General features: G+C 49.0%; 11 protein-coding genes across 16 annotated transcripts; 6 read left to right on the plus strand and 5 right to left on the minus strand.

The window, feature by feature from the left end:
• Nucleotides 1-116: 116 nt before the first annotated feature.
• Nucleotides 117-2,110, plus strand: FOIG_06443 (uncharacterized protein). Of its 2 annotated transcripts, XM_031205514.1 has the most exons (3): nt 117-588; nt 637-1,207; nt 1,267-2,110. In XM_031205514.1, exons 1-3 carry the CDS (start codon nt 271-273, stop codon nt 1,599-1,601), a joined length of 1,224 nt encoding a protein of 407 aa, XP_031064238.1. In that variant the 5' UTR covers nt 117-270; the 3' UTR covers nt 1,602-2,110. The 2 variants fall into 2 exon arrangements, with proteins under 2 accessions (XP_031064238.1, XP_031064237.1); XM_031205513.1 differs by having other exon boundaries at nt 637-2,074.
• Nucleotides 2,111-2,325: 215 nt separating this feature from the next.
• On the plus strand, nt 2,326-4,769 carry FOIG_06444 (branchpoint-bridging protein). Its single transcript, XM_031205515.1, has 5 exons — nt 2,326-2,785; nt 2,834-3,051; nt 3,249-3,472; nt 3,520-3,834; nt 3,884-4,769. Exons 1-5 carry the CDS (start codon nt 2,436-2,438, stop codon nt 4,436-4,438), a joined length of 1,662 nt encoding a protein of 553 aa, XP_031064239.1. The 5' UTR covers nt 2,326-2,435; the 3' UTR covers nt 4,439-4,769.
• A 168-nt stretch (nt 4,770-4,937) lies between these two features.
• Nucleotides 4,938-8,945, plus strand: FOIG_06445 (uncharacterized protein). Of its 2 annotated transcripts, XM_031205517.1 has the most exons (5): nt 4,938-5,685; nt 5,732-6,022; nt 6,070-6,987; nt 7,034-8,607; nt 8,669-8,879. In XM_031205517.1, exons 1-4 carry the CDS (start codon nt 5,363-5,365, stop codon nt 8,604-8,606), a joined length of 3,105 nt encoding a protein of 1,034 aa, XP_031064241.1. In that variant the 5' UTR covers nt 4,938-5,362; the 3' UTR covers nt 8,607; nt 8,669-8,879. The 2 variants fall into 2 exon arrangements, with proteins under 2 accessions (XP_031064241.1, XP_031064240.1); XM_031205516.1 differs by having other exon boundaries at nt 7,034-8,945.
• A 73-nt stretch (nt 8,946-9,018) lies between these two features.
• FOIG_06446 (uncharacterized protein) lies at nt 9,019-12,668 on the plus strand. Of its 3 annotated transcripts, none has more exons than XM_031205519.1 (4): nt 9,019-9,983; nt 10,030-10,183; nt 10,234-10,478; nt 10,546-12,668. In XM_031205519.1, the coding sequence occupies exons 1-2, from the start codon at nt 9,104-9,106 to the stop codon at nt 10,095-10,097; spliced, it is 948 nt and encodes a 315-aa protein (XP_031064243.1). In that variant the 5' UTR covers nt 9,019-9,103; the 3' UTR covers nt 10,098-10,183; nt 10,234-10,478; nt 10,546-12,668. The 3 variants fall into 3 exon arrangements, with proteins under 3 accessions (XP_031064243.1, XP_031064244.1, XP_031064242.1); XM_031205520.1 differs by having other exon boundaries at nt 10,030-10,178; XM_031205518.1 differs by having other exon boundaries at nt 10,030-10,478.
• On the minus strand, nt 10,594-12,578 carry FOIG_06447 (uncharacterized protein). Of its 2 annotated transcripts, XM_031205522.1 has the most exons (3): nt 11,905-12,337; nt 11,252-11,484; nt 10,606-11,196 (listed from the first exon to the last, which is right to left on the minus strand). In XM_031205522.1, exons 2-3 carry the CDS (start codon nt 11,469-11,471, stop codon nt 10,829-10,831), a joined length of 588 nt encoding a protein of 195 aa, XP_031064246.1. In that variant the 5' UTR covers nt 11,472-11,484; nt 11,905-12,337; the 3' UTR covers nt 10,606-10,828. The 2 variants fall into 2 exon arrangements, with proteins under 2 accessions (XP_031064245.1, XP_031064246.1); XM_031205521.1 differs by having other exon boundaries at nt 10,594-11,196; nt 11,252-12,578.
• A 1,225-nt stretch (nt 12,669-13,893) lies between the features above and the next one.
• FOIG_06448 (uncharacterized protein) lies at nt 13,894-15,449 on the minus strand. The gene is made up of 2 exons (XM_031205523.1): nt 14,421-15,449; nt 13,894-14,370 (listed from the first exon to the last, which is right to left on the minus strand). Exons 1-2 carry the CDS (start codon nt 15,077-15,079, stop codon nt 14,268-14,270), a joined length of 762 nt encoding a protein of 253 aa, XP_031064247.1. The 5' UTR covers nt 15,080-15,449; the 3' UTR covers nt 13,894-14,267.
• FOIG_06449 (oxidoreductase) lies at nt 15,438-17,171 on the plus strand. Its single transcript, XM_031205524.1, has 2 exons — nt 15,438-15,843; nt 15,892-17,171. Exons 1-2 carry the CDS (start codon nt 15,803-15,805, stop codon nt 16,937-16,939), a joined length of 1,089 nt encoding a protein of 362 aa, XP_031064248.1. The 5' UTR covers nt 15,438-15,802; the 3' UTR covers nt 16,940-17,171.
• On the minus strand, nt 16,796-20,282 carry FOIG_06450 (lysophospholipase). Its single transcript, XM_031205525.1, has one exon. It carries the CDS (start codon nt 19,203-19,205, stop codon nt 17,490-17,492), a length of 1,716 nt encoding a protein of 571 aa, XP_031064249.1. The 5' UTR covers nt 19,206-20,282; the 3' UTR covers nt 16,796-17,489.
• Nucleotides 20,283-20,950: 668 nt separating this feature from the next.
• Nucleotides 20,951-21,112, minus strand: FOIG_06451 (uncharacterized protein; the record flags this gene model as incomplete). Its single annotated transcript, XM_031205526.1, has 1 exon — nt 20,951-21,112. The coding sequence occupies one exon, from the start codon at nt 21,110-21,112 to the stop codon at nt 20,951-20,953; it is 162 nt and encodes a 53-aa protein (XP_031064250.1).
• A 138-nt stretch (nt 21,113-21,250) lies between these two features.
• Nucleotides 21,251-23,090, minus strand: FOIG_06452 (NAD+ kinase). The gene has a single exon (XM_031205527.1). The coding sequence runs from the start codon at nt 22,917-22,919 to the stop codon at nt 21,477-21,479; it is 1,443 nt and encodes a 480-aa protein (XP_031064251.1). The 5' UTR covers nt 22,920-23,090; the 3' UTR covers nt 21,251-21,476.
• A 299-nt stretch (nt 23,091-23,389) lies between these two features.
• On the plus strand, nt 23,390-25,703 carry FOIG_06453 (acetyltransferase). Its single transcript, XM_031205528.1, has 4 exons — nt 23,390-23,990; nt 24,041-24,284; nt 24,335-24,783; nt 24,847-25,703. Exons 1-4 carry the CDS (start codon nt 23,785-23,787, stop codon nt 25,208-25,210), a joined length of 1,263 nt encoding a protein of 420 aa, XP_031064252.1. The 5' UTR covers nt 23,390-23,784; the 3' UTR covers nt 25,211-25,703.
• The last annotated feature ends 1,094 nt before the right edge of the window (nt 25,704-26,797 follow it).

Below are 26,797 nucleotides of genomic sequence, written 5' to 3' on the forward strand. Positions count from 1 at the left end.
CATGCCTGCTTTGACTGATCAAGGCGAAATCATTTATGCAATTTGGGCCACTTACTCCTGTCCGTGCTCAGCACAGTATCAGGGAGCTATTCGCACCTGCAAGCTTGAATGTTATCTTTCGACCACGACGTAACTTTGTGTTCCCTCAACAGTTATCATTTCTCAGAAACAAGTGCAGATTGAAATTTTCTCATGCCAATAAAGCTATGGAAATAGATTAATTCAGTGTGTATCTCTTTTCTGCTATCACTCCATCCTGCAAGAGCAGAGATGAATGAGCCATGTTCAACCAACACCTCCGACAGAAGAGATGCTTCATCATCGCTTGACGGTCAACCAGACGGCTTCATAGAGCATGAAGTCGACAACAATCCAAACCTTCCGCTCTTAAATAGCCATAGACATCCTTCTGCGGCCGGCAGTACCCTGTTGCCTCAAGGGAACACCATCGACGATGAAGAGGCAAACAAGGTATTGGCCAAGATTGACAGAGCCATCATTCCATTACTGTTCATAACCTATATGTTGAATTTCATGGACAAGGTCATTCTATCCAGCGCCGCTGTTTTTGGACTAAGAGAGGATACTGTATGTCCACCATTCGATCCCAGCCCTTCACCACTGATATTATTGCAGAATCTCAAAGGCCAGCAATACAGCTGGGTCGGCAGCGTCTTTTACCTAGGCTATCTTCTATGGACATATCCAACAACTGTTCTCGTTGCACGCCTTCCAACTGGGAAATATCTCACAGTAAACACACTATTTTGGGGCTTGGTCGTTGCACTCACTGCGGCATGCCATAACTTCGGTGGCCTCTTGGTCATGCGATTTCTTCTAGGAGTCGCAGAGGCCACGATAACGCCCGGTTTCATGTTTTTGACTTCAACTTGGTATACGCGCGATGAGATGCCGACTCGTGTTGGAATCTGGTTTTCTGGGAACTCTGTTGGGGGCTTGGTGGCCAGTTTGCTTGCATTTGCAGTTGGGCATGTCCATGGAGCGTCGATACGACCTTGGAGGTGGATGTACATCATCTTAGGCACCACGACTTTTATGTGGGCAATACCTTTGTTTTTCCTTCTTCCAGACAACATCTCTAAAGCTGCTTTCCTCACGCCAAAGGAGAGAAGAATCGCGGCACAGCGTGTGGTATCTTCCGGTACTGGTACGACTGAACATACGAATTGGAAATGGGATCAGGTCCGTGAGTGCTTGATTGACCCCAAATCTTGGTTCATCGTGGGTATTGAGTTATTCACGCAGATTCCAAATGGCGGGTCACAAAGCTTCGCGAATATTGTGGTCGAATCTTTCGGATTCACGAATTTGCAATCCACACTCATCAACATACCTTACTCACTTCTATCAGCAGGTATCATATCAGGAAGCGGATACCTGGCTGGCCGATTCCGCACGCTGAACTGCATTTTGATCGTTGGTGTCATCATACCATGTGTCATTGGCAGTGGAATCATTTACAAACGAGACAATGTGCCTCACGGCATCCATCTTTTCGCTTACTTCCTTCTCTCGAGCGGATCTGCAGCCATGCCTCTCAACATGGCCCTAGTACAATCGAATTATCGAGGGGTTACTAAGAAGATGACCATAACAGCCATGCTGTTCATCACATATTGTGTTGGAAACATGGCAGGGCCACATTTCTTCCTCAAGTCCGAAGATCCACTGTACGAGACTGCTTTCAAGGCTATCACTGTCTGCTACAGCCTGGCTACAGTCTGTGCTATATGCTTAAGAAGTTATCTCAAAAGACTGAATGAAAGACGAACAAGAGAAGAGGGTATCGTTGGAAGTGCTGGCTTAGGGGGTGTTGTACGAGGGGATGTTCAGGGGCATGGAGATTTCTCGGACCCTGAATCAGATGTGACGGATTGGCAGGTTGTCGGTTTCAGATATAGACTTTGATCAATCCTCTTTTGCTCACTCCGATACTATTGAATTCACACATTGGTGTTTTTCTGGCTGTCATTGCAGGACGCTGTGGCCTGGTACTGTCGATAACATTGTCTGATATGTCAATAGAATGATTGAGGCATCCTCCTATCAGCATTCAAGCTTTGTTTTCACACTTCGAAGCAGCATAAACTATACATATATGATATCCAATAAAACTGCAAAATTCACGCCGTTGTTATACCCATTCCCAGAAGAACTTTAATTGTTCACTGTTATATAAGACCTCCTCATTTCCTTCGGTCACAGTGCTAGTCTCGTCTTCAACTGATTCAGGTAAGTCACGTGGGTCTCCGGCTGAGTGTTTCACCGACCCGTCAATCGCCCCATATCATTTGAAAGCACCAAGGCACCCACTTTGAACTTTCGACATCCACAACGAAAGTCCAGGTCTTTTTCTGGACCATCATATACCTTTTTCCCAGCGCATCAGAAGTTTGATCGCGTATCGCTCGAAAATGTCGTGGAGAAGCCAAGGAATCACCGGTTCCAACAACATCCCTCTCGGGAAGCGTCGCTTCGGAGATGAGGAGGAGGAGTTTAATGGCAACGCTGGAGTCGATCGCGACTTGAAGCGTGGACGCGATCCCGAGCCTCGCAGCGAAGCTGATGGACCTCGACGACGAAAGAAGCGAAACCGATGGGGTGATGCATCCGAGAACAAGGCGGCTGGCCTCATGGGCTTGCCCACTGCTATCTTGTCCAACATGACAAGTGAACAGCTTGAGGCCTACACACTGCATTTGCGTATCGAGGAAATCTCCCAAAAGCTTCGCATCGACGATGTCGTCCCAGCTGACGGCGATCGGTAAGTTTTTTTTTCCTGGTAATCTCCTTCACTGCTAACTAATGACAGATCGCCTTCTCCCGCTCCTCAGTACGACAACCACGGTCGACGTATCAACACACGAGAGTACCGATATCGAAAGAAGCTTGAAGATGAGCGCCACAAGCTTATCGAGAAAGCCATGAAGACCATTCCTAACTACCACCCGCCACAGGATTATCGTAGGCCTACTAAGACTCAGGAGAAGGTCTATGTTCCTGTTAACGATTATCCGGAAATTAACTTCAGTATGATTGCTAACCCTTTAACCCTACTTACCAAAATTATCCCCCTGTTTTTTGTTTTCCTTTTGGAGTTTGATCAGACTCACCATCACACCCTCGGTGGTGTTTGGAGGCCTGGTCCTTCATCGAATGGACTAACCCTTACACGTTCATCTAATCTTTGCAAATCAGACACTAACACTAGCTCTCTCGTACTAAAGTTGGTTTACTTATCGGACCTCGAGGTAATACTCTGAAGAAAATGGAGGGAGACTCAGGCGCCAAGATCGCCATTCGTGGCAAGGGCTCCGTAAAGGAGGGTAAGGGTCGGTCTGATGCCGCGCACGCCAGCAACCAGGAAGAAGATCTGCACTGTCTCATCATGGCCGATACCGAAGAGAAGGTCAACAAGGCTAAGAAGCTCATCCACAACGTCATTGAGACTGTAAGTCTACCCTGAAGCCCCACAAGATTTATACTAACACTGTCCAGGCTGCGTCCATTCCTGAAGGCCAGAACGAACTCAAGCGAAACCAGCTCCGAGAACTCGCCGCACTCAACGGTACCCTCCGAGACGACGAGAACCAGGCTTGCCAGAACTGTGGCAAAATCGGTCACCGCAAGTACGACTGCCCTGAGAAACAAAACTACACTGCGAGCATTATCTGTCGCGTCTGTGGCAACGCTGGTCATATGGCGCGCGATTGTCCTGACCGACAGCGTGGTGCTAGCTGGCGCAACAACGATGCTGGCGCTCGCCCTGCTGGTCGTATCGGTGGTGGAGATGATGTTGACCGTGAATACGAGGTAAGAAAACCGCTATTTTTCCTACTTATACAATACTAACACACATTAGCAACTCATGCAAGAGCTTGGTGGAGGGTCTTCTGGAGCTCCTGCGCGTATCGAGGCCGGCCCTGGCGCTCAGAACAACGGAGACGCGAAGCCTTGGCAACGAGGTCCAACTGGTGGTCCTGCACCATGGCGCAGCCGCAACCAGGATTCTAACGAAGGTGGATCGGCAGCTCCCTGGGCTAGAGATCGCGGTGGTCGCAACGAAGATCATCACGCCGGTAACAGTGGTGATAGCTACTACGGACAAGCTTACGCAGGTGCCTCAGGTGCCGCTGCTCCATGGGCGCAACAGGCTCCTGGAACTCAGGGTGGGTATGCTGGTTATCCTGGCTACGGTGCCTACGGGGCTGCTCCCGGAATGGGAGCTCCCCCTGGTCTTGGTGCTCCTGGCAGTGCGCCTCCTCCTCCTCCTGGTGCTCCCCCAGGCCTTGGAGACATTAACGCCTTCATTCAGCAGTATGCCGGCGCTGCACCACCTCCTCCTCCGCCTTCTGGAGATGCCCCGCCACCACCTCCCAGTGATCAGCCTCCACCTCCTCCACCTCCTGGTGCTTAAATGAGCAGACTAACGAGGCTTTTTGGTTCTGAGAGGCTTTCTGACACAGCTTTAAACATCGACTATAGTTTAAGAATCGTTATATAACCGGACACCGACAACGGAGGATAAGCGATCGTTTCTAACGTGGCAGCAAACTAACCACTGACTGCAATATGAGACTTCGTTTCATTGCTTCATATCAACGAGCTTTGATGTTCAGCTTGTGTTTTGCGAGATAAATCATTAAAGCAAGGAACTAATCGCGTAGGCAAATTGTACTTGATAATTGAGTCGTTTTAGTTATGATCTGTCCCTCCTATTGCTGTGATCTTGCTGAAGAAGTCTCCAATTGTGAAATGCCCTGTTTATGCACGTAAACTCATTTAATGCAGCTCATACATGCGTAGACCCCGCATTGCAGTGGTTCTGGCGTCATTGTACGTATCTTTTTACCTACCGGAACAGGGAGCTTGGGCCATGTGACAAGGGAATGGAAGCAACGCAATCAGCAACAGTTGCCTCACTTTGGCTCATCAAGTTCTACAAACTTCATCTCAATTTAGTACTCGACGATATCTCAGTTTTTGGTGCACTTGAGTGAGGTGACTACGACGCCTTGAAGAAGTCGCGTTCTTGAGGTGTCTTGTGCAGTGCCTTCTTGTTTCATTTTCATGACGGGGGTCATCTGATCTAACTAGATCCCTCTTCCGTCTCGTACTCTCCCTCAACTGCCTTGTCTTATCTTCCATCTTCTTGGCTCTTTTCTTCGTGATTCTCAGCCTTTGCACTACTACGCGCTGATTCAAGACCTGACCATGATCCTACAACTTTAATCGTCATATACTTTTCACCTATACTTTTTTTCCACTCCGCGACGCACTGACGTGGGCGCGTCACCTAGGATTACCTCAGCTTCAATTCAAACCAAATCATCATCTCATCATGAGGGCTAAGAATCCTCTTGCCTTCCGGCCAGGGCCTGTGTCGTTCTGGACGACTGCTATATATCTCGCTCTTTTTATTCCTCTTATTTGGGTCCACGAAACTGTTCCTTCAGCTCCGGCTGATCGATCCCTGTATCAGGGTCTCAACTTGACCGAGGCATGGCTCGATTTACAGACCATTACTCGCGCCTATCATCCCTACAACAGTCACGAAAATGACCGAGTACGCGAGTTCCTCATTAACCGCACCAAGGAGATTCTCGATCGCAATGACATGTCGTATACTACCGAAACGATTGGTGGTGTAGAATGGCACTCGAGGTCAGTCCCAGTCGCGCTCTCACGCGCATATCGTTAACATGAGTAGAACATCTTCTATGGAGAATCAAGATTCGCTGGTCTCAGCCCAGGATAAGCCTCGTGGAGCAACCCTCTTCGATGACAGGACTTCCAACGTTTCCTGGACTTACAACACTGCTCGGCGCATGGGCTCCAACATTTCCAAAGGAACATGGTTGGGACAGTACTTTGAGGGCAACAACTACTATGTCTACATCCACGGCAAAGACGATCCCGAGGGTGAATGGTGGCGTGATGAATCCAAGTACAAGAAATTCCGTGGCCAGGGCGGTGTTCTTGTCAACTGCCACTTTGATTCGTACGTGAAAACAAGATGTTGCATTTCTTTAACTGACAATGTTTCAGCGTTTCCACCGGTTATGGTGCTACCGACGATGGTATGTCCTGCGTGTCGATGCTGCAGCTTTTGAGTTACTTCACACTCAAAGGACGCCAACCCAAGAACGGTATTGTTCTCCTCTTCAACAACGCCGAAGAGGATGGGCTTCTTGGCGCCAGAGCCTTTGGTTACAGCCCCTTATTACTATTTATTCACACATTCGTCAACCTTGAAGGCGCTGGAGCTGGAGGCCGTGCGCTGCTTTTCCGTACCACTGACTTGCAGGCTGCAAAGGCCTACTCCAAGAGCCCTCATCCGCTGGGATCCGTCGTTGCTGCCAATGCTTTCGAGAGAGGTGTGATCAAGAGCGCAACCGATTACGAGATCTTTGCAGATGCCTACGGACAAAGAGGACTTGACATTGCTTTCTATGAGCCTCGCGCTCGGTACCATACCAACCAGGACGATACACGGCACACATCTGTTAACAGCATTTGGCACATGCTCTCAGCTGCTCTCGCGTCGACTGAGCACCTGTCGAAGACGACTGGCACCATCTTCAACGGTGACCGCTCCGATGGCAACTCTGATCTTGCTCAGAACGGAAAGCAAGCCGAGGGTGTCTGGTTCGATATCTTTGGCGCTGCGTGGGCCGTGTTCGCGCTTAGAGGACTCTTTGCATGGTCTCTAACACTTCTTGTCGCCACGCCACTGATCCTAATTGCCTTTACGTACATCCTGGCTCGCAAGGATAAATACTACTTCTTTGCAAGAGATATCAAGATGCATCATGACATTAACGATGATCCAGTTGTGTTGGGCGGCTGGAAGGGGTTCTTCCGCTTTCCATTCGCCCTTGCTTTTGCTGGAGCACTAACTATTGCATCTACTCTTCTGATTGCTAAGTTCAATCCGTTGATTATTTACAGCAGTGGATACGCTGTGTAAGTGGCTTTTCCTGTTGGGATATCAGAAGCTAATATCTTTCAGGTGGTCTATGACTCTCTCTATCTTTTACTTCTCGTTTTGGCTCATCATGCGTGGAGCCAGCTTTGTTCGCCCCAGTGCACTTCATCGAGGCTTTGTTCTGATGTGGCTCTTTGCCCTCGGTTGGGGTGTACAAGTTGTGTGTGCTGTGGCAGAGGACCGTATGCACATTGGTGCTCTTTATGCAACCGTTTTCTTCCAATCGGCCATTTTCCTTGCCCTGTTCATTTCTCTTTTGGAGCAGTTCGCGTTGCTTGGAAAGCATGACTTTGCCATGCAGCTTCACGACGCTCATCAGGCGCGAGATGTGTCTAGCCGCGATAATGAGCATGAATCGAGACCCCAGACAGAGAGTGAACCTGCTCGTGCTGAGGCGGAGGATGACGAGGACGGATCTGATGATGCTACCGAGACTACGCCGCTTAGGGCCGGTGAATCAGGATATGGGTCCAACGCCCCGACCTCGTTTGCCAACACATACCGCCGTTCGGTTGCTGAAAACTCGCCCTCTCCGCCTAGTATGCGACGATACCAGCCTTTCGAGCATGAGCAGAGCTGGTCTGGACGCCTTCCTACGTGGACTTGGATTCTCCAGTTCCTCTTTCTGGCTCCCGTACCTGTGATCCTGTTTGGAAACATTGGCCTGGTGGTGATGTCTGCTACCCAGATGACAGGTACTGATGGGGGTAGCCTCCTTGTTCCCGTCCTGTCATTGGGCATTTTGAGCATCTTCCTGTTGCTCCCGCTCACGCCTTTCATCCACCGTGTTACTCACCATATTCCGCTGTTCCTCTTTTGTGTTTTCGCCGGCACCTTCATCTACAACCTGGTCGCATTCCCGTTTTCCGATAGTAACCGTTTCAAGTTTTACTTCCAACAAGTCATCGACTTGGATAACGGCACCAACACGGTCTCCATCGTAGGAATTGAGGAGTATGCGCGATCTGTCATCAGCACCCTACCGAGCACTTTGGGTCAGGAGATCAAGTGCCAGCCAGCTGTTGGACGTGATCTATCAGATTGCCAATACGATGCCTCGTCATTGACGCCCAGACTGTACAGGAATAAAACTCCGGATGATTTGATCTCAGTTGAGACGGTATATGGCAGCGACGGAACCAAAGCACGACTTCGAATCGATGCCATTGACTCGAGGCTTTGCTATGTTCGCACATCACGACCCATCTATGGATTCGCTGTGGATGGTGCAAGCTCACGAGATCCTCGTTTTGGAAAGTTCCCTTCAGAGGGTTTCAGCAGCGTCCAGCTCTGGCGCCGCGATCGAGATCGACCCTGGACATTGAACTTGTATCTGAATGAGCGAAATGCTCTTTCTGCGCTGGAGGACGCGACTCGGAAGGAAATCGATTCACAGGGAGACCACGAATTAAGAGTGCGGTCAGCGGAACAAGCAGCTGATCGTCTCGAAGTCACTGTCAGTTGTGCTTACAGTGATGCTAACACGCCTGGAACGATCCCAGCGCTTGACGAGCTTCTCAAGTTCATGCCGACTTGGGCGGCAGTTACCAAGAAGAATGTTGGACTTGTAGAAGTTCGCAAGACTCACAAAGTTTGAGGTAGGATAGATAGTACACGAGCATGACCGGAACCTGCAAGAATTGGCTGAAGCATTTCTAGAGTCGCTCCTGAGTATGGTTTCAAGGCATGGTGCTAGCCATGGGTTGGAGTTTGGGGTTGGTTTGATGCATTGGTTTGGCTTGGCCTACTGTTTAATGATTGAGTAACCTGAGTGCCGTAACGAATATGACTGTCGAATATGCTTAATGGTATGAAGGATGTATGAGTGAAACTTGGTGCAACAATACCACGATAAACATTATTTGACACCCAACTTAGGGCCGGTTACCTAAACTAGAAGTCATTTCTAGATATAAATGTATGAATTAAACACCAGTCAGTCCAACGCTGTGGATAGGTATTTATGTTGCCAAGTTTCGTTATCTGACTACCGGGTAGCTCGGGTTGGTCGAAAACTCCGCCGATAGATTTCGTCATCCCTTATCTCTATTATCACAGCTTCACTTCAACATTTACCAAACTCAGCAACATATAATGGCACCTCAAATATGGCTGCCTTCAGAGCGCTCTGGAGGAGCTCCAAAAAAAGCGCTCATTCACTATATCTGTGGTAACCCGGGCCTCATTGAATACTACACCGACTTCCTCAGCCATGTACGCGGGCTTTTGGACAAGATCGAAACGGACACTGCTTATGACATCTACGGCACAAACTTGCTCGGCTTCAGCGACGACGACCATGAGCCTTTCAATTCCAAAAACAAACCTTGGGATCTGGAGGGTCAGATTGAGGGTATGTACGACATCGTTGCGGCTAAAGGAAAAGGTTACGACTTTGTGATTCTCACGGGCCATTCTGTCGGGTCATTCATCACTGTTGAGATCTTCCATCGCCATATGAAGAATCCGGAGAGAGCACCGCATCTGAAGCTTCGACATGGATTCCTGATATGTCCAACGCTTACGCACCTCGCTCGATCATCTAATGGTGTACAATTCGAGTTATTGCGTCGTTTCATTCCCTTCCTCGACACTGCAGCTTGTTTACTCGCACGTCTTCTCCTTGGTCTTCTGAGTGTCGCAAGCGTGACATGGATCGTTCAACGTCTTCTGGGCTTTACGCCTGCGAGCGCAGACATCACTGCACGATGGTTGAAGAGCAGAGATGGCGTGTTGCAGGCAGTTCATCTGGGATTGACGGAGCTGGAGATGATAACTGAGGAGAAATGGAACGATGATCTATGGGATGCGACTGGAGAAGAGAATGGAGTACCGAAATTCTTCTTGTTCTATGCCAAGAAAGATCACTGGATTCATGATGCCGAGAGGGAGGGCATCGTGGAGAAGAGAGGAGGTAAAGCGAGGATTGTGCAGGATGAAGGGGATATTCCTCACGCTTTTTGCACGAGAGAGGGTAAGTTGACGATTGAAACACTTGCGGCGGTTGCTAACAAGTTAAGACGCAAGCTTAGAAGTTGCAAGAAGAGTCTGCGGTTGGGTCGAAGAGATCGAAGCAGCCAAGAAGTGAAACGAGGTGAAACAAACTTGGGTCAAGAATACGGGGCCCAGTCCTTTGTTCAAGGGCCTTTTGACAAACAATAATAGACGTGTACAGTGAGCATTGGCCCATAACTGAACATCACGAAGCTGACCCCAAAGACTAGACAAGTTTGCCACGAACTTATGCATAATAGAAATGATTTCCATTGGATCTCGATCGAAACTATATTATCAACCACATAATGAATGGTTGGCCTTGTCTATTTACGGCGTGACATCGCTTGCTGCACTCCCCGCATGAGGCCGCGTAAGGTTTTCGGGCCCCGGTGCTACCAGAAACGGCGACAGACGTCGACCACTTTTACTTGGAGATGACTCGTCATGTTTTTGCTTGGGCTACTTCTAGAAGGTGAGTGTTTACTCGAATGATGAGGATTGTGGTCACGACTTGGGTGGTATGATTCTGACTGTCTCAGTTTGTTGATTCATGACTTTCGATTACAGTTTTGAATTCACGATCAATCAGGGCAGAGAAATGAGACAAGTGTCACTGGTATATTTGCTATATTCTGGTGGTTCAAGACCATTAATTATTAACCCGTGATATCAATCACAAATCCGAATCCAATTCCCATGTACACATATCCCATTCCTCCTCATCACTTTCCTTTCAACTCGTAACAATGCCTCTCATCTCAATGTGCAGACTGAGTAGTCTTTTCACAATGAGGAAAATTGGCGTCTCATAATTGACTCCATTTACAGAGCAAGGGCCATGAGGGCAGCCATGGCCATGGCGCCGAGACCCTTGAGGCCAGCAGCGCTGTTCTCGCCGACGCCTGAGGGAGCGGGAGTGCTGGTGGCACTGCCGGCAGCCTCGGACTTGGTGGTGGGAGTCTCGATGACGGGGGGAACAGCGGTGGTCTTGCTCTCAACGACAGGAGGGACAGTGGTGGTCTCGACGGCGGTGGTCTCAACAGCAGTGGTCTCGACGGCAACGGCGCTGGTGGTGACGACAACCTTGGTGGAGGTCTCGGCCTTGGTGGTGTCAGCCTTGGAGGACCCCTCGGAGCCGCTGCCGGCCTCGGGGTTGTCGCAGAGCTTCTCAGTAGCGGGGAGAACCTCGTCTGAGATGAGTCAGTATATGAATGTCTTATCAGGTATTGGTGATTTGAAACTTACTGATGGCAACGTCGGAACCACACTTGGTGATCACACAAGAGGTAGCGGCGCTTCGGACATCGTCGAAGTTCTTGCAGACGCAGGTGAGATCGGTCTTGTCACACTTGGTCTTGCTGGCGATGGCATCGTCAAGGCAAGGAATAGCGCACTTGGGAACGTCGCCGAGGGACTGAGCCGAGACGGCGGCGGCGAGGGCAGCAATAGCGAAAGAGTACTTCATTTTGAAGGTTGTTCTTGGTTGTCTTTAAGTTGATAAACTTGTTGATATGCGAGAAGACACAACGAGTGTAGAGAGGCAAGGCTGAAGCTGATGCTGAATTGGTCCAATGGAAGCGAGTGGATGAGGAGGAAAAGAAAGAAGGAAGCTTGAGAGATGGATGAGAAGAGGCTTTATGTATCTGAAGATTGGAAAGGGAATCAACAAGTCAACTCGACTTGGTTAGAGCGTCACGGTGCCGTTGCCCGTTAACCATTACAGGAAAGACCAGCCTCTTTTCCTGCAGACTTGCAGGTCAACTTCTTGTTCTTGATTCTGATCCTCGTCCTTTCTGGAGTCTAGTGTGAGTGGACTCGGGGGGGTCGGGATACGCTGCGACGAGCCGGAAGCTGAAGTGGACGAATGGGAGGTTCAAAGAAGGACAGGGAACTCTTACCAGGGAGGGGGTGCTAGCCACGGGGGTTTCTATTCTCGCTGTGGTAACTAACTGAGGGCGTGTAAGAGCTTTTGTTATGCCGTTGTGAGAGCGGGGCGGGCTTCCGGATTCGATACACACGGCCGAATAGATCGACGAGGGGTGATGCCAAAGTCCGGGGGCGAGATGCGGAGATGGGTATAGCGCTAGGGCATGTGAAGTTCTCGGTTCTCTCTCAGACTCTTGAGAATGAACTTTTCGGAGATTGAGCTCGAAAAAGAACATGGACGAACTGTCTAGTTCATCAAAGCAGAAAAAAAGCTGGAGATTTCGATCCACCCCCGGATATTGGACAATGCTCCCCTTTTTTTCATTGAGATTTATTATTACGATCTCCGGGGTAAAAAAGCTTCAATACCTGGCATTGGAGAAGAGAAAATATGTACTGTAACAGTTGCAGTGAGTTGACGCCATTAGGAGAATCCTTCAACGGGGACTTTGGACTTGGACTTGGCCAAGTCACATGCTGGACTACAAGGGTATCCGAGGGCCGATTGATGGGGGAGCTTGGAACTAGGCCCGACTTGAGCGGCAAAGCCGAAGAGAAAGAGGAGGAACTAAATAAAAAGAGGGAAAAGAGAGGCGAAGAAAACAGGTTTGATGGTGAGGCAACCATCATTCATTGCAAGGCAGGCAAAAAACTTGGGGATGGGACGCCAATGATGCAGGAACAAAAGATGCTAATGGGTTGACAGTTGTGACTAGAGTTGAGTTGATGGTAGGTCAATTGACTACTATAGTACCATTATTTGCAGTACAACTCTAAGATTTTGACATGCCTTGGTCTACTACTAGACAACAAATTGACCGCTAGTTCCTCTATCTTTGACCAACTTTCTCAAAGTCAATGCCTGATCTCTCTTCCTCTCCTTACTCATCAGAGCTTGACCTCAGTGCACGGTGTCCCAAACTCCCCCGCATCTCACATCGTACACCACCACCACCCACTAAAACACACACTCACACCCCTGTAGCCGGGAATAAAAGGGGACCCTGTCAGACTTGCAGGGATCTTGACCAACTGCCTTCCTACACTGGACAAATGCGCTCGAATTAACCGCTCTTTTCGACCGCCACGCCGAGGCTCACATGCGAGGCAAAGGAAGTGTCCGATTTTTCTAGCAGGCTCTACAGCACAGGAATAATTTACGTGGATTATGGAGGAGTGTTGCTGGGTACAGGAGGAGCTGAGCAAAGAATCTGGAGAAAATGTTGTTTAGCGGGATCTTCTTACGCGGGAGGGAATCGAATGGTCTGATCGCAATAATTGTGGACAATATCCGCTGTTGCCGACTTGGCGAACATGCATGAGAGACGAACCGTCGCGGTAGCATTTCCCATTAAAAATCATGAGATTCAAGATCTGATTAAACACATTGAACATATGTAAGCTGAACTGATGAGGCGTGGATAAGTTATGTAGCACAAGAGATCTCAATCTTCATAATGCACTTATACATCGTCAACTATATGCCCACCTCCTGCACCATGAGACGACGGTGACGACCGACACCACACCCTCAATGAGCGGTTGTGCGGCGTAGTCAGTGAGTGTTTTCCAGGGGCAGACGAGGTTTTGCAGCGATTAAAATAGCTGTATGCAACCATCTCAGCTCGGGTTTGCATGCCCACATACTCTGCATGTCGTGTTGGTTGGTAGATCTGCCTTGGTTGGTGAATTTTTTGAGACACGGCGAATCTCCGTTAATAAATGTAAGGAGAAGGCTGAGCTATAACTTGACTTTGAGTTTCAAAGGATTCTGTAGACCGAGGCTGAAAGGCCAATTGAAGCATATGAAGTTTCCTCCCTCACGCTGAAGTTGACTGTTCCTGAGAGTAAGGTAATCATCACCAACATGCACGGGGAGTTCCCATCTTGCTTGATTCGCTAGGGGGTATTTACCACCAATCACCCTCGAACCCCTGCATCTTGGTGGGGGGAAAAGAGCTCAAAAACTTGGACAACGTCATTTCAACCCTTTCCAAGCTTCGCTGAGGATTGGTTTCATGGAGAAGATAGTCTGACGTCGAATTTTGGAGGAGCCTTGATATTCGAGAATATGGGGATGAAACATGCTGTGATGCAAGGTAGGATTGGAGCACTTGGCTGACGGTGTTGGAGATGATTTACAAGTTTTGGAGATTTCATGCAGGAACTCATGATGAGAATTGTTGGCATGCACCCCCGATTCTTGGGTTGGATGAATCTAGTTGAGATCTATCTGCAATGAACTGGCAAAGTTGCTTGCTGATGCTTTACACCAAGGGATCTAAGTTCTATACCTCCAGCCCTTCAACTCTCACGCAATGCCCGCAACACCATTTTACTCCCATCGCTCATAATCAGGAAAATACCTCTCATGAATCCTCTCCACATACTCCACCAAACTCGAATGCTTCCTCATAATAGCCGCTGAAGTCGGAGCTCTAAAAAACACCATTAGCATAACACCAAACTCACCAACAGAGTAACTCACGCTTCACAAATCAACGACGAGGCAATAAACCCAAAGAGTGTCGCATCAACCTCTGTAGGTTCATCACCACCAAGAGCCCAAAACGGTCCATCGCCTTTCTTCCGCATCCTCGCCTCCGCTAGTAAAACTTCAACGCTCTCCCAAACTTCCTCTCTCAGCTCTGTAACTTCTTCGTCTGTCAAACGGCCCGTTCCTTGTCCATACGCGGTCCTTGCGTTTGCACGAGCTGCCAAATATCCTATAACGACCTGTAGAAGCCACGGCATAGAAGCAAAGATGTTGGAGCGCATGGTATAATAATTATCGCACCATTTCTCGCGAGTACCGTAAAAGTAAACCTTTTCTTCCATAAGAGCTCTAAATGCAAGATCTTGTGCTCTCTGAACAGGCGTCAAACTTGCATTTAGATCAGGAACAAGACCCTCATCGATAAATCGTTTGATAATAAATGTCGAATCGCTCAAAGTCTCCCCTTCAGCTTCAATGTATGGGATCTTTCCTCTTGGTGCAGTTTTCGGTGATCCTTCGGCTACCCTGTAGGACACGCCAGCGAAGCGAAGACGAGCTTCGAGTTTGATGACGAAGGGGGACCACGTAAAAGCGTTAGGCTTTCCGGGGCCACGGAATATTGTAAATTGTGAGACTTTGTTGAATGCCATTGTTGTTATTGAATGGTTTGATGAGTTGCTATACTATTTAATTCGATATATCGTGACTTTTTATAATTTGGTGTTTTTGGACTTCGCGATTCGGTTGTTGGCCGGACTTGAAGCGTTGTCCGGAGACCCACATCGGGACGCGAGACGCAGAAATGTCGAGTCCGGCACGGAGCCATAGTAAGAGAAACGGGTCCGTAATCTTCGGCGTCAATTTCAACCGCTTTATCACTGTCCGGCCTTATCATGATAAGATGCCGATGGATGATTGTGTTCGGACCGACCAGTGTAAATCAGCTCATCATGCTCGAAAATTACCCAAAACGGACACTCCGCATCATAACGAAATCTCTTCAACAAAAGTAGACTCATATAACGCCATTTCAGATTACAAATATTCTCATCTTGTAAATAGCTGCTAATAGATATAAAAGACTGAGCCACTGACTAAGAAAACCGCACTTTCTCGCTTGGACCTTCACTACATCTCCGACTTTCTCGGCCAAATCCACTGTATTCTACCAATCGTGGCGTTCAGCTCGTCCGGAGTCTCCAAGAATGGCGAAGCATCCGTGGGGAACGACTCCGCACCCATGACGGAATTCATCTTGTGGAGGCTCTTGGAGAAATGGTGAGAACTTCCCTCATAACTTATAAAAGTCAAGAACATCCGCCGTGAGAAATATTCTTCAGAAATAAACGTCGAGTTAAATACAGTCGGTCAATATGAGCGGAAAGACATTCAACGTCGGTGTCGTGGGTTATGGGTAGGTTCCATCAACCTCTTCGTGATATCATCAGCTGACACTCAATAGCATGTCTGCCAAAATCTTCCACATCCCCTTCCTCACTCAAACTCCCCAATTCAAACTCCACGCAATCGTTCAACGTTCCCCCAAAGAGGGCAACTCAGCACCTGCTGACTACCCCGATATCAAGCACTACACAGACTACAAGGATCTCTTCGCCGACTCTGCAGTCGATCTTGTAGTCATCAGCACTCCTCCCAACAACCACTTTGAGCTCACAAAGGCTGCTCTCGAGGCTGGAAAGCATGTCTTGACTGAGAAGCCTTTTGTTCCTACTTCTGCTGAGGCTGATAAGCTTATTGAGATTACCAAGAAGAACGGAAAGCTCCTTATTGTTTATCAGAACAGACGATGGGATGCTGACTTTGTTACTCTTCAGAAGATTATCTCTGAGGGAACTCTTGGTCGTATCATTCAGTTCGACAACCACTTTGATCGTTATCGTCTTGTGCCCTCTAAGAACTGGAAGTTAGACCTCCCCCTTTCCCAAGGCGGCAGCGCTCTTTACGATCTGGGAACTCATCTCATCGATCAAGCCTACGTTCTCTTCGGCAAGCCCCAGTCCGTCCACGGCCGTCTTCTCTCTCAACGCGAGGGCAAGTTCGACTTTGAGAACCCAGACGGTGTCTCAGCAGAACTTACCTACCCCGACGGTCTCCTCGTCAACATCCGCATCAGCGTTCTCAGCGCCGAACTCGAGCAGCCTCGCTTCTGGGTCCGCGGCACAAAGGGAAGTTTCCGCAAGCTCGGTCTCGACACACAAGAGGATGCACTCAAGGCTGGTGCGAAAGCTACTGATGCGGACTTTGGAAAGGAGGATCCTGCTCGGTATAAGCTGGTTGTCGTTGATGATAACGAGAAGGCTAAGGAGCAGACTATCTCATCTATTGAGACACCTACCTACAAGGCTTTCTATGCTCAGCTTGGTAAGGCTGTTGAGAGTGGGAAGGAGGAAGATGTTCCTGTGAAGGCATCTGAGGCGAGGGATGTTTTGCAGATCATTGAGGGTGTTTTTGAGAGTGCCAAGACTGGCAAGGATGTCACCTTTGCTTAGAGTATTTAGGAATAAGTAATGAGTTAATGAAGGAAAAGTTATGGATAGGAAGAACTAGTGTTTTTGAGCATGAACCAGTGTCGCGAGAAGTTGTCGTGTGAATCCACCTGCATCTAAGAGCTTGAGACCTGATCAGAGGCGAAATAGCAAATACCTAGATAACATTACATGAGGGAGCAAACAACAAGTATATAGCTTGTGCGTAGTCAACATAGAGCGACGTTGCTGACGGCCCTCAATGAGCTTTAGTAGACGGTGAGGTCCATTCGAGAAGGTCCTCATATCATTGTACCTGCAAATCGCAAGTCTGGTAAGCTGCATACCGAAGGCTAAACGTCACGATAAACTTCACAAGATCGTGCCAATATGGAGAATTCCGAGTAAATAATAAGACGAGTCTCCGACTCATCATCTATCCAACCCCTATATAAACTTCCTCATGAATCCATGTCCTCAAGATCACGGCGCTTCAGATAGAACAAAACTCCAATGCGGTACTCCCATAAGCAAATATATATATATCATCTTTTCCTCTACTTTTCATTCATTTTTAAATGGCGAGCATAAATCCTGCAATAGCTGCAATAGCGATAAAAGCGCTGCTGGCCTTTGACGCTGAGCTTTCCACCTCGATCTGCTCGCCGATGAAAGTAGGGTTATACTCGCTAGGCTCTCTCTCATCAAGAGTTCCGTTCCAGCAGTAATTCGTGAAGCATTCCTGACACTTGTCAGGAACAGTGGTGTTTGTACGGTCGAAGCTGCGAGAGAGCATTGCGCAGCCAACGCAGACGGGCCAGTCCTTGTCGCGCGTGCCGTTTAGCATGGTAGCTACGGCGTAGCCGTTCTCGATGATGGCGGAGAGCTCGGAGGTGTTGATGCTCATTTGGAAGGTGGAGATGTTGGAGGAGTAGACATATGGGTAGTTGGGGATGTAGACGATGAGGGGTGAGGGGTCGGTCATGTTGGTTGCGTTGCAGCCGAAGAAAGTTGGGCGGGTGTTGAGGCCCAGGTTGAGGAATGTGTTCTTGCCGGGGACGGATGGGAATGATGAGCCCTCTGAGATGTTGGTGAGAGAGCGCTCGTAGGTGGCGATGGGAGATGCGCCGTTGGGCCAGCCGTAATCGGTATCGGCGGAGGAGTCGAAGGAGAAGACGACATCGACCTCACGATCTTTTCGGATGTGAGGATAGTAAGGGATGTTCTGGAGGTCTTCACCACCATCGACGAGAGTGAGTCGCTCAGATTCGGCGCTCAAGTTATTCTCGTCATTCCAGCCCTTGAAGGGGTTAGGAGTCCAGTCAGCAATATCGTTGTTGTCAGAGCCAATAGCTTTGAGAACAGAGGTTACGGCTTCGACTGCGATATCCGGAACACCGTCAGGAACGTAGTTGTTGTCGTCTTCGTTGAGATACAGAACAATCTGGTTGAAGAGACTGCTAGAAGTTCCCATGACGAAGCCGGCGTTGTCGAAACCAGCAATGCAGGACTTGTCCTTTGGTAGCTTGCCGTTATCGAACTCTGAACCGACATACTTGAGAGGAACGAAGCCCTGAAGAACGGGGTCGTAGGAACCAAGCTCCCAGGGGGTGAACTCGAAATTGGTCGCGTTGAGACTGATAATAGTCTCGTTTGGCGCACGACCATCCGCAATGATGATGGGCATAGGGGCCTTGCCCTCAGAGAAGTCAGGATCGTCGGCGATTGAAGACCATGTATATGCGGGACCACCATCTGTTGCATTAATAAGTTGGTACGACAGCATACGGCCCCAGTAATCAGTCAGAGATCGTTCATAACCAGCATCCTTCTTTTCGGAGACGGCGTCGAAAATCGTATTGTAGTACTGGAGAAGAGAGTAATTCTCAGGGCCCTCGAGGATCGAATTCTCCAACTGCCAAATTCCGGGATAGTTCACGCTTTCCTGGACAGAAGTAAAGTTGTTCATCATCAAACTGCCCACAAGCCATCCACCACCGGAAAGACCTGAAAGATATGTCGCACTTTGTAGAAGACCACCAAGATTTCCATCCTTGTCGCTTCCATCGGAACGAATATCCCAAGCTGCCAGCGCACCAGCACCGCAAAGCATAGCACGGTAGCCACCTCCAGAGATAGCAATACCAATATTAGGAAGGGCAGTAGGATCTGTCTCAGCATCCTTGAGGTACGCCTCGCTGTCGAAACCGGGAATCGCTAGACGCTTCAAGAGGGTTCGGATAGGGGAGATGGTTTCGTTGCGACGCTTCGGGATCCAATCGCGCTCCATGCTCGAGATGGAAGAGCCATTTCGAATCGTCGGTCGTGTACTCGGACAGTCGACTTTGGAGGGGACGTAGCCATCGGGGGCTTGAGGCGTGCCTCGTTTTGATACTGATCGGGGAGAGAAATCTGAATTGGAGATGGCGACAAAAGCGTCGTCGACTGCGATCGGATCACGTTAGCTCCGATCCGCGATCCCAAGATCTGGGTAAGAAAATGCATGCGATCGCGCCACACCAGCTTCCATGCGCTCGACGACGACAATTGTGAAGCGACATGCGCGCTCGCGAAGAGTGTCGACTTACTAGAAGGTGCAGCAGCGACGGGATTCAATGCGGCGCTGGCAGCCAGCAAAAGGGCGAAGCCCGAAGAAATGGCCATGGCAGCGGCCTCGGGCGGATAAATGAGCGATAAGAAGACGGAATCTATTCACAGCTTCGGAAGGAATGGAAGCGAACAATTCGAGTTGCTGCTGTGCTGTATCGATGAATTGGTGATCGAATCGGCGAAAGGGTGGTCCAAGATGAATAAATGCCAAAGTCAATGTACAAATAAGAAGAAACTGGCCCCGAAAAGAAGAAATGAAGCGAAAACAAGGGAATAAAGAAAAATCAAGAAACACAAGGTCGAGGTTGTGATGGGTATATGAGTATGTAGAAGAAAGGAAAAGAAAGGATTCAGTGTGGGGTGGTCAGTTTAATTGGCAGTATCCGTATCGTCAACGGTTTCTCGATCCGTGCTTTTGCGTTCAGCCAAGGCAAGGGTATTGATTGAAATAGAGTAAGAGAAAAGAGGTCATGGTTCGTATTATATTTAAGAGTAATAGTTAAGCTTGTCTCTCTCATTCCTTCAGTCATCAATTAGCCAAGGGCCACCATTTTCTTACAGGCGTTGCCCTTCTTCTCCCTCTGCCTCATTGCCAAGAATCCGCCCAGCCCTGCGCCGCCTCTCTGAGCTGTATCGGTCTGATGCAATGACACGGGCTGTGTGATTGTGTATTCTGTTCTATTTGAAGATGCTCCGCGGAACGGAGAAGGATTGGGGCGAACAATCTATTGTGAGGATCGATCATCAATGACAATTGTTTGAATAATCATGTTTCAAGGTCAACTCGCGTATGATAATTCCCGTTGCCCTTGTATCGAGTTCAAAGTTACTGCCCACCACCCGCCAACACCCCTGCATCACCCAGCCACTAACAAGCCTTAAAACCGTTCCAGGAACACCCGCTGCATGACTTCAACAAGTCCAACCACGCGCCGAGTCAAACAATGACCTCACCTCAGACTCCTATTGTTATAGGAAATACTCAGTAAAGTAAAGTAAAGTAGAGTAAGCAAAAGATCACCAAAGGCTGAGTATTGAGATCCGCGGAACAAAAGACCCCCAATGACATTACAATGGAACATCAAACAACTGGAGTTAGCTGATCATGGGTCATCAAAATATCCCGATCCACAAGGACTCGGAATGTTTGAGGAAAACCCCTGGCGGCGAAATTAAAGGGAACCCGCCCAGCTCAAACCGCCGTTGCTAATCTCAGAGCCAAGACGGCTTGGCGGCTCTTTTCCAATGCTTCTTCACATGGAATATGATCACAAGAGCGCTTAGATACTCGTATTGTTTGAAGCTGCCCTCGCTAAGTATCCGTAAGACAGATGATGCATTGTTCTGCCACGTATCTGAGCCACTTGTCAGCTGTTGTGGACCATCGACAAAGATCTTCTGCTTCGGTTTATGCACTGCCATCTGTCAGCGCGCAGTGAATCCATCTTGGATCACTGTTGCCTCTGAAAAGGGTAGTTGCTCACGCTGAGTGGCTGAATCCACGTCCGCGGACCGACCACCCATGGCTTCACCACTCGGCCGATCCGGAGTTTTGTAGGATTCCTGCCGCTTACTGCTGCGCGCCATCTTGCTGAATTGGCTGCGGCTTTCAGCCATAAGCCTGTCATCATCTTATTCTATCTCGTGTTGAAAGCTCGGCCCAAGCAGCTCAAGAACAGAGAGCCCGAATTGCATCTGTGTTACGGAACACTGAGCATGGAGTAAGACATTCAACAACAAGCCAGTGACCTGCCTACTCTGGTATTCGTTTAAAGTTGTCTATAAGCTTATTGGTAGCCTTAATCTTGCTTTGTAGAAGCATTTCGAATTCTTACCGCACCCTAAGAGTGCTGGCTCTCCTCATGACTTCATTATTATCCAAACGTATGGGTATCAAATAGGATCGTCTCCATATGCATCCATCCATATACATATAAATCTCGCCAACTGCCTAATCGGCATACTCATCCCCACCAGGTTCTCGTCCAAAAGGATGATTGAACTTGAGTAGGCCAGTCAAGCCACCCACCCAAGGGTCATCATCCTCAGTCCTGATCATACATGGTACACCGCCATGCCACTCCTCTCCTGGACCGGCTCGTCCAACAAATTCGCCTTCTACCCGAATCTCTGTCCCTGGCGATACTCCCACACACCTCTTGCCATCAATGCTGAGGTCAAGCTCACGGCCACGATTCTTGCGACTCATTCGTAAGGTGACTTTGGTGTCTAGCGGGAGCACCAGGGATCGGAAACTTAGACTGCAAGGACTGATGGGTGTAATGAGGAGAGATTTGACAAGCGGATGGACAATTGGCCCCCCTGCACTTAGACTGTATGCCGTTGAGCCTGTGGGGGTGCTGATCAAGATACCATCAGCAGTGGTCTCTGTAAGAAAGTGACCATTCTGGTAGATGTCAATGATAGCCAGGTGGGGATGAGAACCCCGATGCACCGAGATCTCGTTGATAGCTCTCAGCGATGGTGATGGCTCGTGAGGCACCGCTAGAGCCTTAGCCCCCGTCTTCGCCTCGCTTGACAAAGTATCTGACAACCAATGATTGATGTTGTTACCAGACGGGTCAAACACATCAGCCTTGATGCGATGACGGAGTAACACCTTCGATGCTCGTTGTGCTCCCATGCTTTTGCCTCTATGCCTTTCCCATGCTGTGTATGACACTGGACTTGTCTTGTCCCAATCACCTCGGGGGTAGTTGGCCTCACGGGTAGCAACGTCACTGCCACTCATAAACGTCTCCCTCCAAGCTTTTTTGTACTCTCTGAAATCCCATTCGCCAAGGAAGCCTAGTGTTCCCATGCTGAACGATAGAATCGGAGGAACAGAACCATGGAGCTTGTAGAGACTTGCAGCTCGTAGGACAGTACCGTCTCCTCCGAAAGTTGCAATGATGTCAATCTTGTCTGCCATATTGGATCGAGAGTCCGAAGCATAAATGGGAAAATCGAGACGATCTTTTAGCGATTGGGCGATGCGTGGCTCAAACACGAGGTTGACTTCTGGATATTCATTATGGAGGTAGTTCGAGAATTTGACAACAGCCTCGACAACGGCATCTGAGTATAGCTTGTGGATGATAAGGAGATTTCGAGGAGGTTCGGGCCAGTTCAGCGATAACAGCGACGACCCGGGCTTTGTGCTTTGGAGATAGCGTGGGCTTATTCTATTCGGAAGTTCTGCAATGCTGCGAATCTCGGATGTTTGATGAGTCGAGGTTGTCGATAGAAGACGGCATGTTTGTGGTGCCAGAGTGAATGATGATGGCCGAGTCAGAAAGCGACATGTTGGTAGTTGATTACTATTGGGCCTCAAGAGGGTCAGGCCTCGTAAGAGGGACCTTCTAGACATGGTGCCAGGAATTCGGCATGGCATGTGAAAAGAAAAGAAACCGTTGAGGCTGATTAAATCTGCCTACAGATGACGCCGAGGACGGGAGCTACTGTGATGCCCCATGCGGCTTTGCGACGGCTTTGGCAGAATACGATGAGGAGCTAGAGGTGGGCTGATCTTCACCGCCTTCCTGTTCCAACATTCGACTTGAGAACGAAAAGAAAAACTTTTCGCTGCAAGGGACCATTTGACAGTGTCAAGACCCTGAAGATTGACTCAAACTTTAAAAGCCTTGAGAGCAGAAGCCCCCGATCAGCTGGAATCTGCGTATGACCTGTCAAAGTGTCTTATCTTTCCCGCGATAGCTTCTATAGGATGCAGATCCAACAACTTTATGCCAAGTGATCTCATATTCGTAGCTTCTCATTGGCCAAATCTGATCGGCATCTGTAAAACACCGTGCACCGTCTTTAGGCGTCATAGGACCTCCGCCCTCCGACGCATCCGCCTGATGTCACCTGCGCTAACAGCTAACCACACACAGGCACGTCAGAGCAATAAGGTAAGCTCGAGCTGAGCTTAACCTTGGACTTTTGACCTTGAATCACATGCACAATGTCTCGCAGCCTCGTCAGATTTCTTCATCTTGAGCTTCGATAGACTGTGTATTTTTCTCTCCTTATTTCTACGCCACGAGGCTGGAGGTTCAGGTTTCTGTCTCTAACTGTGTAGACTGTGCCACGCGACCCCTCGCATTCTCTTAGCTCGAACGGCGTGAACAAGGCAGACACGAGATATAACAGTCCAGAGGGCGCCTCTTCGTTTATTTAGTTTTGGTCGACGTAATACCTCGTAAAGAGCATATAACAACATCTGGGAACCAACACAAACGAACAGAGACACCGCCATGGCTGACACCAAAACCGATGGCCCACCGGAGACGGTGATCCCTTCGCCGGAGCTACTTGCTGGTCTCGCAGAGAAGTCTTTAGCAGAGAAGCAGAAGCCCAAACCAAAAGAGGAGCATCCTTCGGGGAAAGAAAGCTATGGAACTCTGATGCAGATTGTGCGCGGCTCCTTGTTCGCCCTATACTTCAACACATGTTGCATGATGTATGAACGAAGAGCCCCTCAACAGGTACAGGCAACTAACATGGTGGTAGCATTTTCCTTACCCAGCTTGTCGGCGCTCCCTTGTACTTCGTCAATCGTGACTGGTACTACGCTTACATGGCTATGACGAAACAATCTTTTTGTCTTACGACAACTTCCATGACCCAAATCTGGGGCCCGACTACCATCCGAATCAGCGGTGACGAGTCGGTCGCTGGTCAGATCAAGTTGCGGCCCGATGGGGGAGTTCAGTTCGAGTTCCCTGAGCGTTTGGTGATGATTGCCAACCATCAAGTACGGTGACTTGCTTTTCACGAGGTTGATAGAAACTAACCCTTGCGCAGATCTATACTGACTGGCTATATCTGTGGTGGATTGCTTACGCTAATTCCCCTAGCATGCATGGGCATATCTACATCATTCTCAAGGAGTCTCTCAAGCATATCCCTCTCATTGGTTGGGGAATGCGCTTCTACGGATTCATCTTCATGTCACGAAAGATGGCCTCGGATCAGCCCCGCCTGGCCTACCGTCTCAACAAACTCAAGCAACGCAAGGTTGATCCTAATGGAAAGTCGTATATGGACCCCATGTGGCTGCTCTTGTTCCCCGAAGGCACGAATCTTTCCAATAATGGGCGTAGAAAGTCGGCCGGCTGGGCTGCCAAAAACGACCTCAAGGATCCAGACCATGTCATGCTTCCACGGAGTACTGGTATGTTCTTTTGTCTGAACGAGCTCAAGGGAAGCATCGACTACGTCTACGACTGCACGGTTGCATATGAGGGAATTCCGTAAGTTGTAACCCGAAGCCCCGTTACACAGCATTGTAACTGTCGACTGACCGACGCGTCTAGCCGAGGTGGATTCGGTGAGGAGTATTTTGGTTTGGTGAGCACCTATTTTCAAGGTCGCGCCCCTAAGTCGGTCAATTTCCACTGGCGCCGCTTCAAAGTCAGCGATATGCCCCTTCACGACCAGAAGGCCTTTGAGCTCTGGTTGCGTGAGGAGTGGTATAAGAAGGATGCACTCATGGAAGAGTACCTGACAACCGGTCGCTTCCCTCGTATGGCTGGTAGCAAGATCGACTACATCGAGACCGAGGTCAAGACTCGAAAGCCTTGGGAGATTCTTCAGATCTTTGCGGTTGTTGGTACCGCTGCGTTAATCTGGCACAACATCAAGAAGTCCTTCTCGACTGTGTCATCCGCGTTTCGTTGAACCTGAGCCGAGGTTCGGTCAGGAACAAGCAAATAAGATTATAGGACTCGGTGCTTGGCCGCCGCAGGTAAAATGAATTGGAGGATTGCGTGAACGCCGAAGGTTGCACAAATCCTTCGAAATGAATAGACAGGGTACGAGACGGGATACTGAAGGTGTGGACGGGACGTTCTGGCTTGGATTTGATCTTTTTTGGTAATGTTTACGGCGTGGATGAGATACCGAGGCGCAAACTGGTCTGGGACGGTACATGAGAGAGAACGACATGATGAGATGACGCGTGTAAGGATTCGGGCAGTGTCCGAGATATGGACATTCTTGATGGTTCAGCTAGAGTATGGTATAGGGAGAATTGGCAAAGCGTTGAATGACACATTTTGACTACTGGAATCTAGAACTGTGAAAGGATATCACTGGATATCTTCGGTGCGTGCCGACAGCCAAGCCAACGACCCGCAAGAATTGCCACAAAAAGAAATCACTGCCTCAACCATGCTAGCCCTGGATATTTTCTGTGTGTCTGCTCTACTGCAAGCCCTCGACGGTGACAGCTCAGTGATGAGCCCAGGTCAAAACAACCATAAATTAGCGCCGCGGCGAAAGCGCCCAACGAGAGACTAGGAATTCAGGTTCGGAACTTAAGCTTGACCTCTAGAGTCGAAATTGGAGAGGAGCCTCGGCATCCAAGGTCGCTCTTTGAGCCGTTATTGGCTCGGGACGTGAGAGTTGATGCGGGGGTGGGGGAGAACGCGGGGGAGGACTGAGTAGCGTTGAATCGAGTGTGTCTCGAAGGGAAAAGAAGATCGAGAGGAGAATAATTAAGGTGTTGTTTTAGGTATTGACGACGCATTTAGATTGGGCTTGATGGACAAGGACACTATTTACTGTATCTGATTTAAAAAGGAGGTGTGGCTTGCGGTAGGGAGGGGAGCCTTGCTGGTGTAAGTGAGAGACCGATAGTCCGACCTCTTGTGTTTCCTAGCAATACTGCAATAGTAGGACAGCGTACTTATGTATACCAGACGAGTTACGTTGGTCACTCGTCAATGCTACATGATAATGCAAACAATGGATCCATTGCCAATGCTCGCTTCGAGGCTCAACCCATGCAACACACAAGGCGGTGGTGTAACGATCAAATTCCACAATCCAAGATCACACTTTAATTCACAATTTCTCCGTTATTTCTCGAGGCAAGGGAGCCTGTAAAACCCAATCACACTTGACCTGAAAACGGGCTACCGCACAAACAGCCAAGACCGTACTATGACAAGCCCTTTCCCATCTCTCAATCTTTCTTGTCCTGCTGATGATACATAACAAGCACTGGGGGACCCTCAATGACAAGCCCTCCATCGCATCTCGCCCCAAAACAGGCAATCCTCCGGGCGTAGCAGCTTTTCTTATAACGTCCGTCACCCAAAGACTGGCCACCCCCACAGACCGGCCACCCCGACCAAAACACCAAGAACCGGATATCATGATCAATTAACTAATTATCTCAACACCACATTTTTTATATTAAATAAAAATTTAGTCAGTGAATATTTAGATGAAACTGAGTACAAAGGTCCTCAAGTTTTAATT

The sequence above is a fragment of the Fusarium odoratissimum genome, assembly GCF_000260195.1.
Source record: "Fusarium odoratissimum NRRL 54006 unplaced genomic scaffold supercont1.9, whole genome shotgun sequence".
NCBI classification, from domain to species: Eukaryota; Fungi; Ascomycota; class Sordariomycetes; order Hypocreales; family Nectriaceae; genus Fusarium; species Fusarium odoratissimum.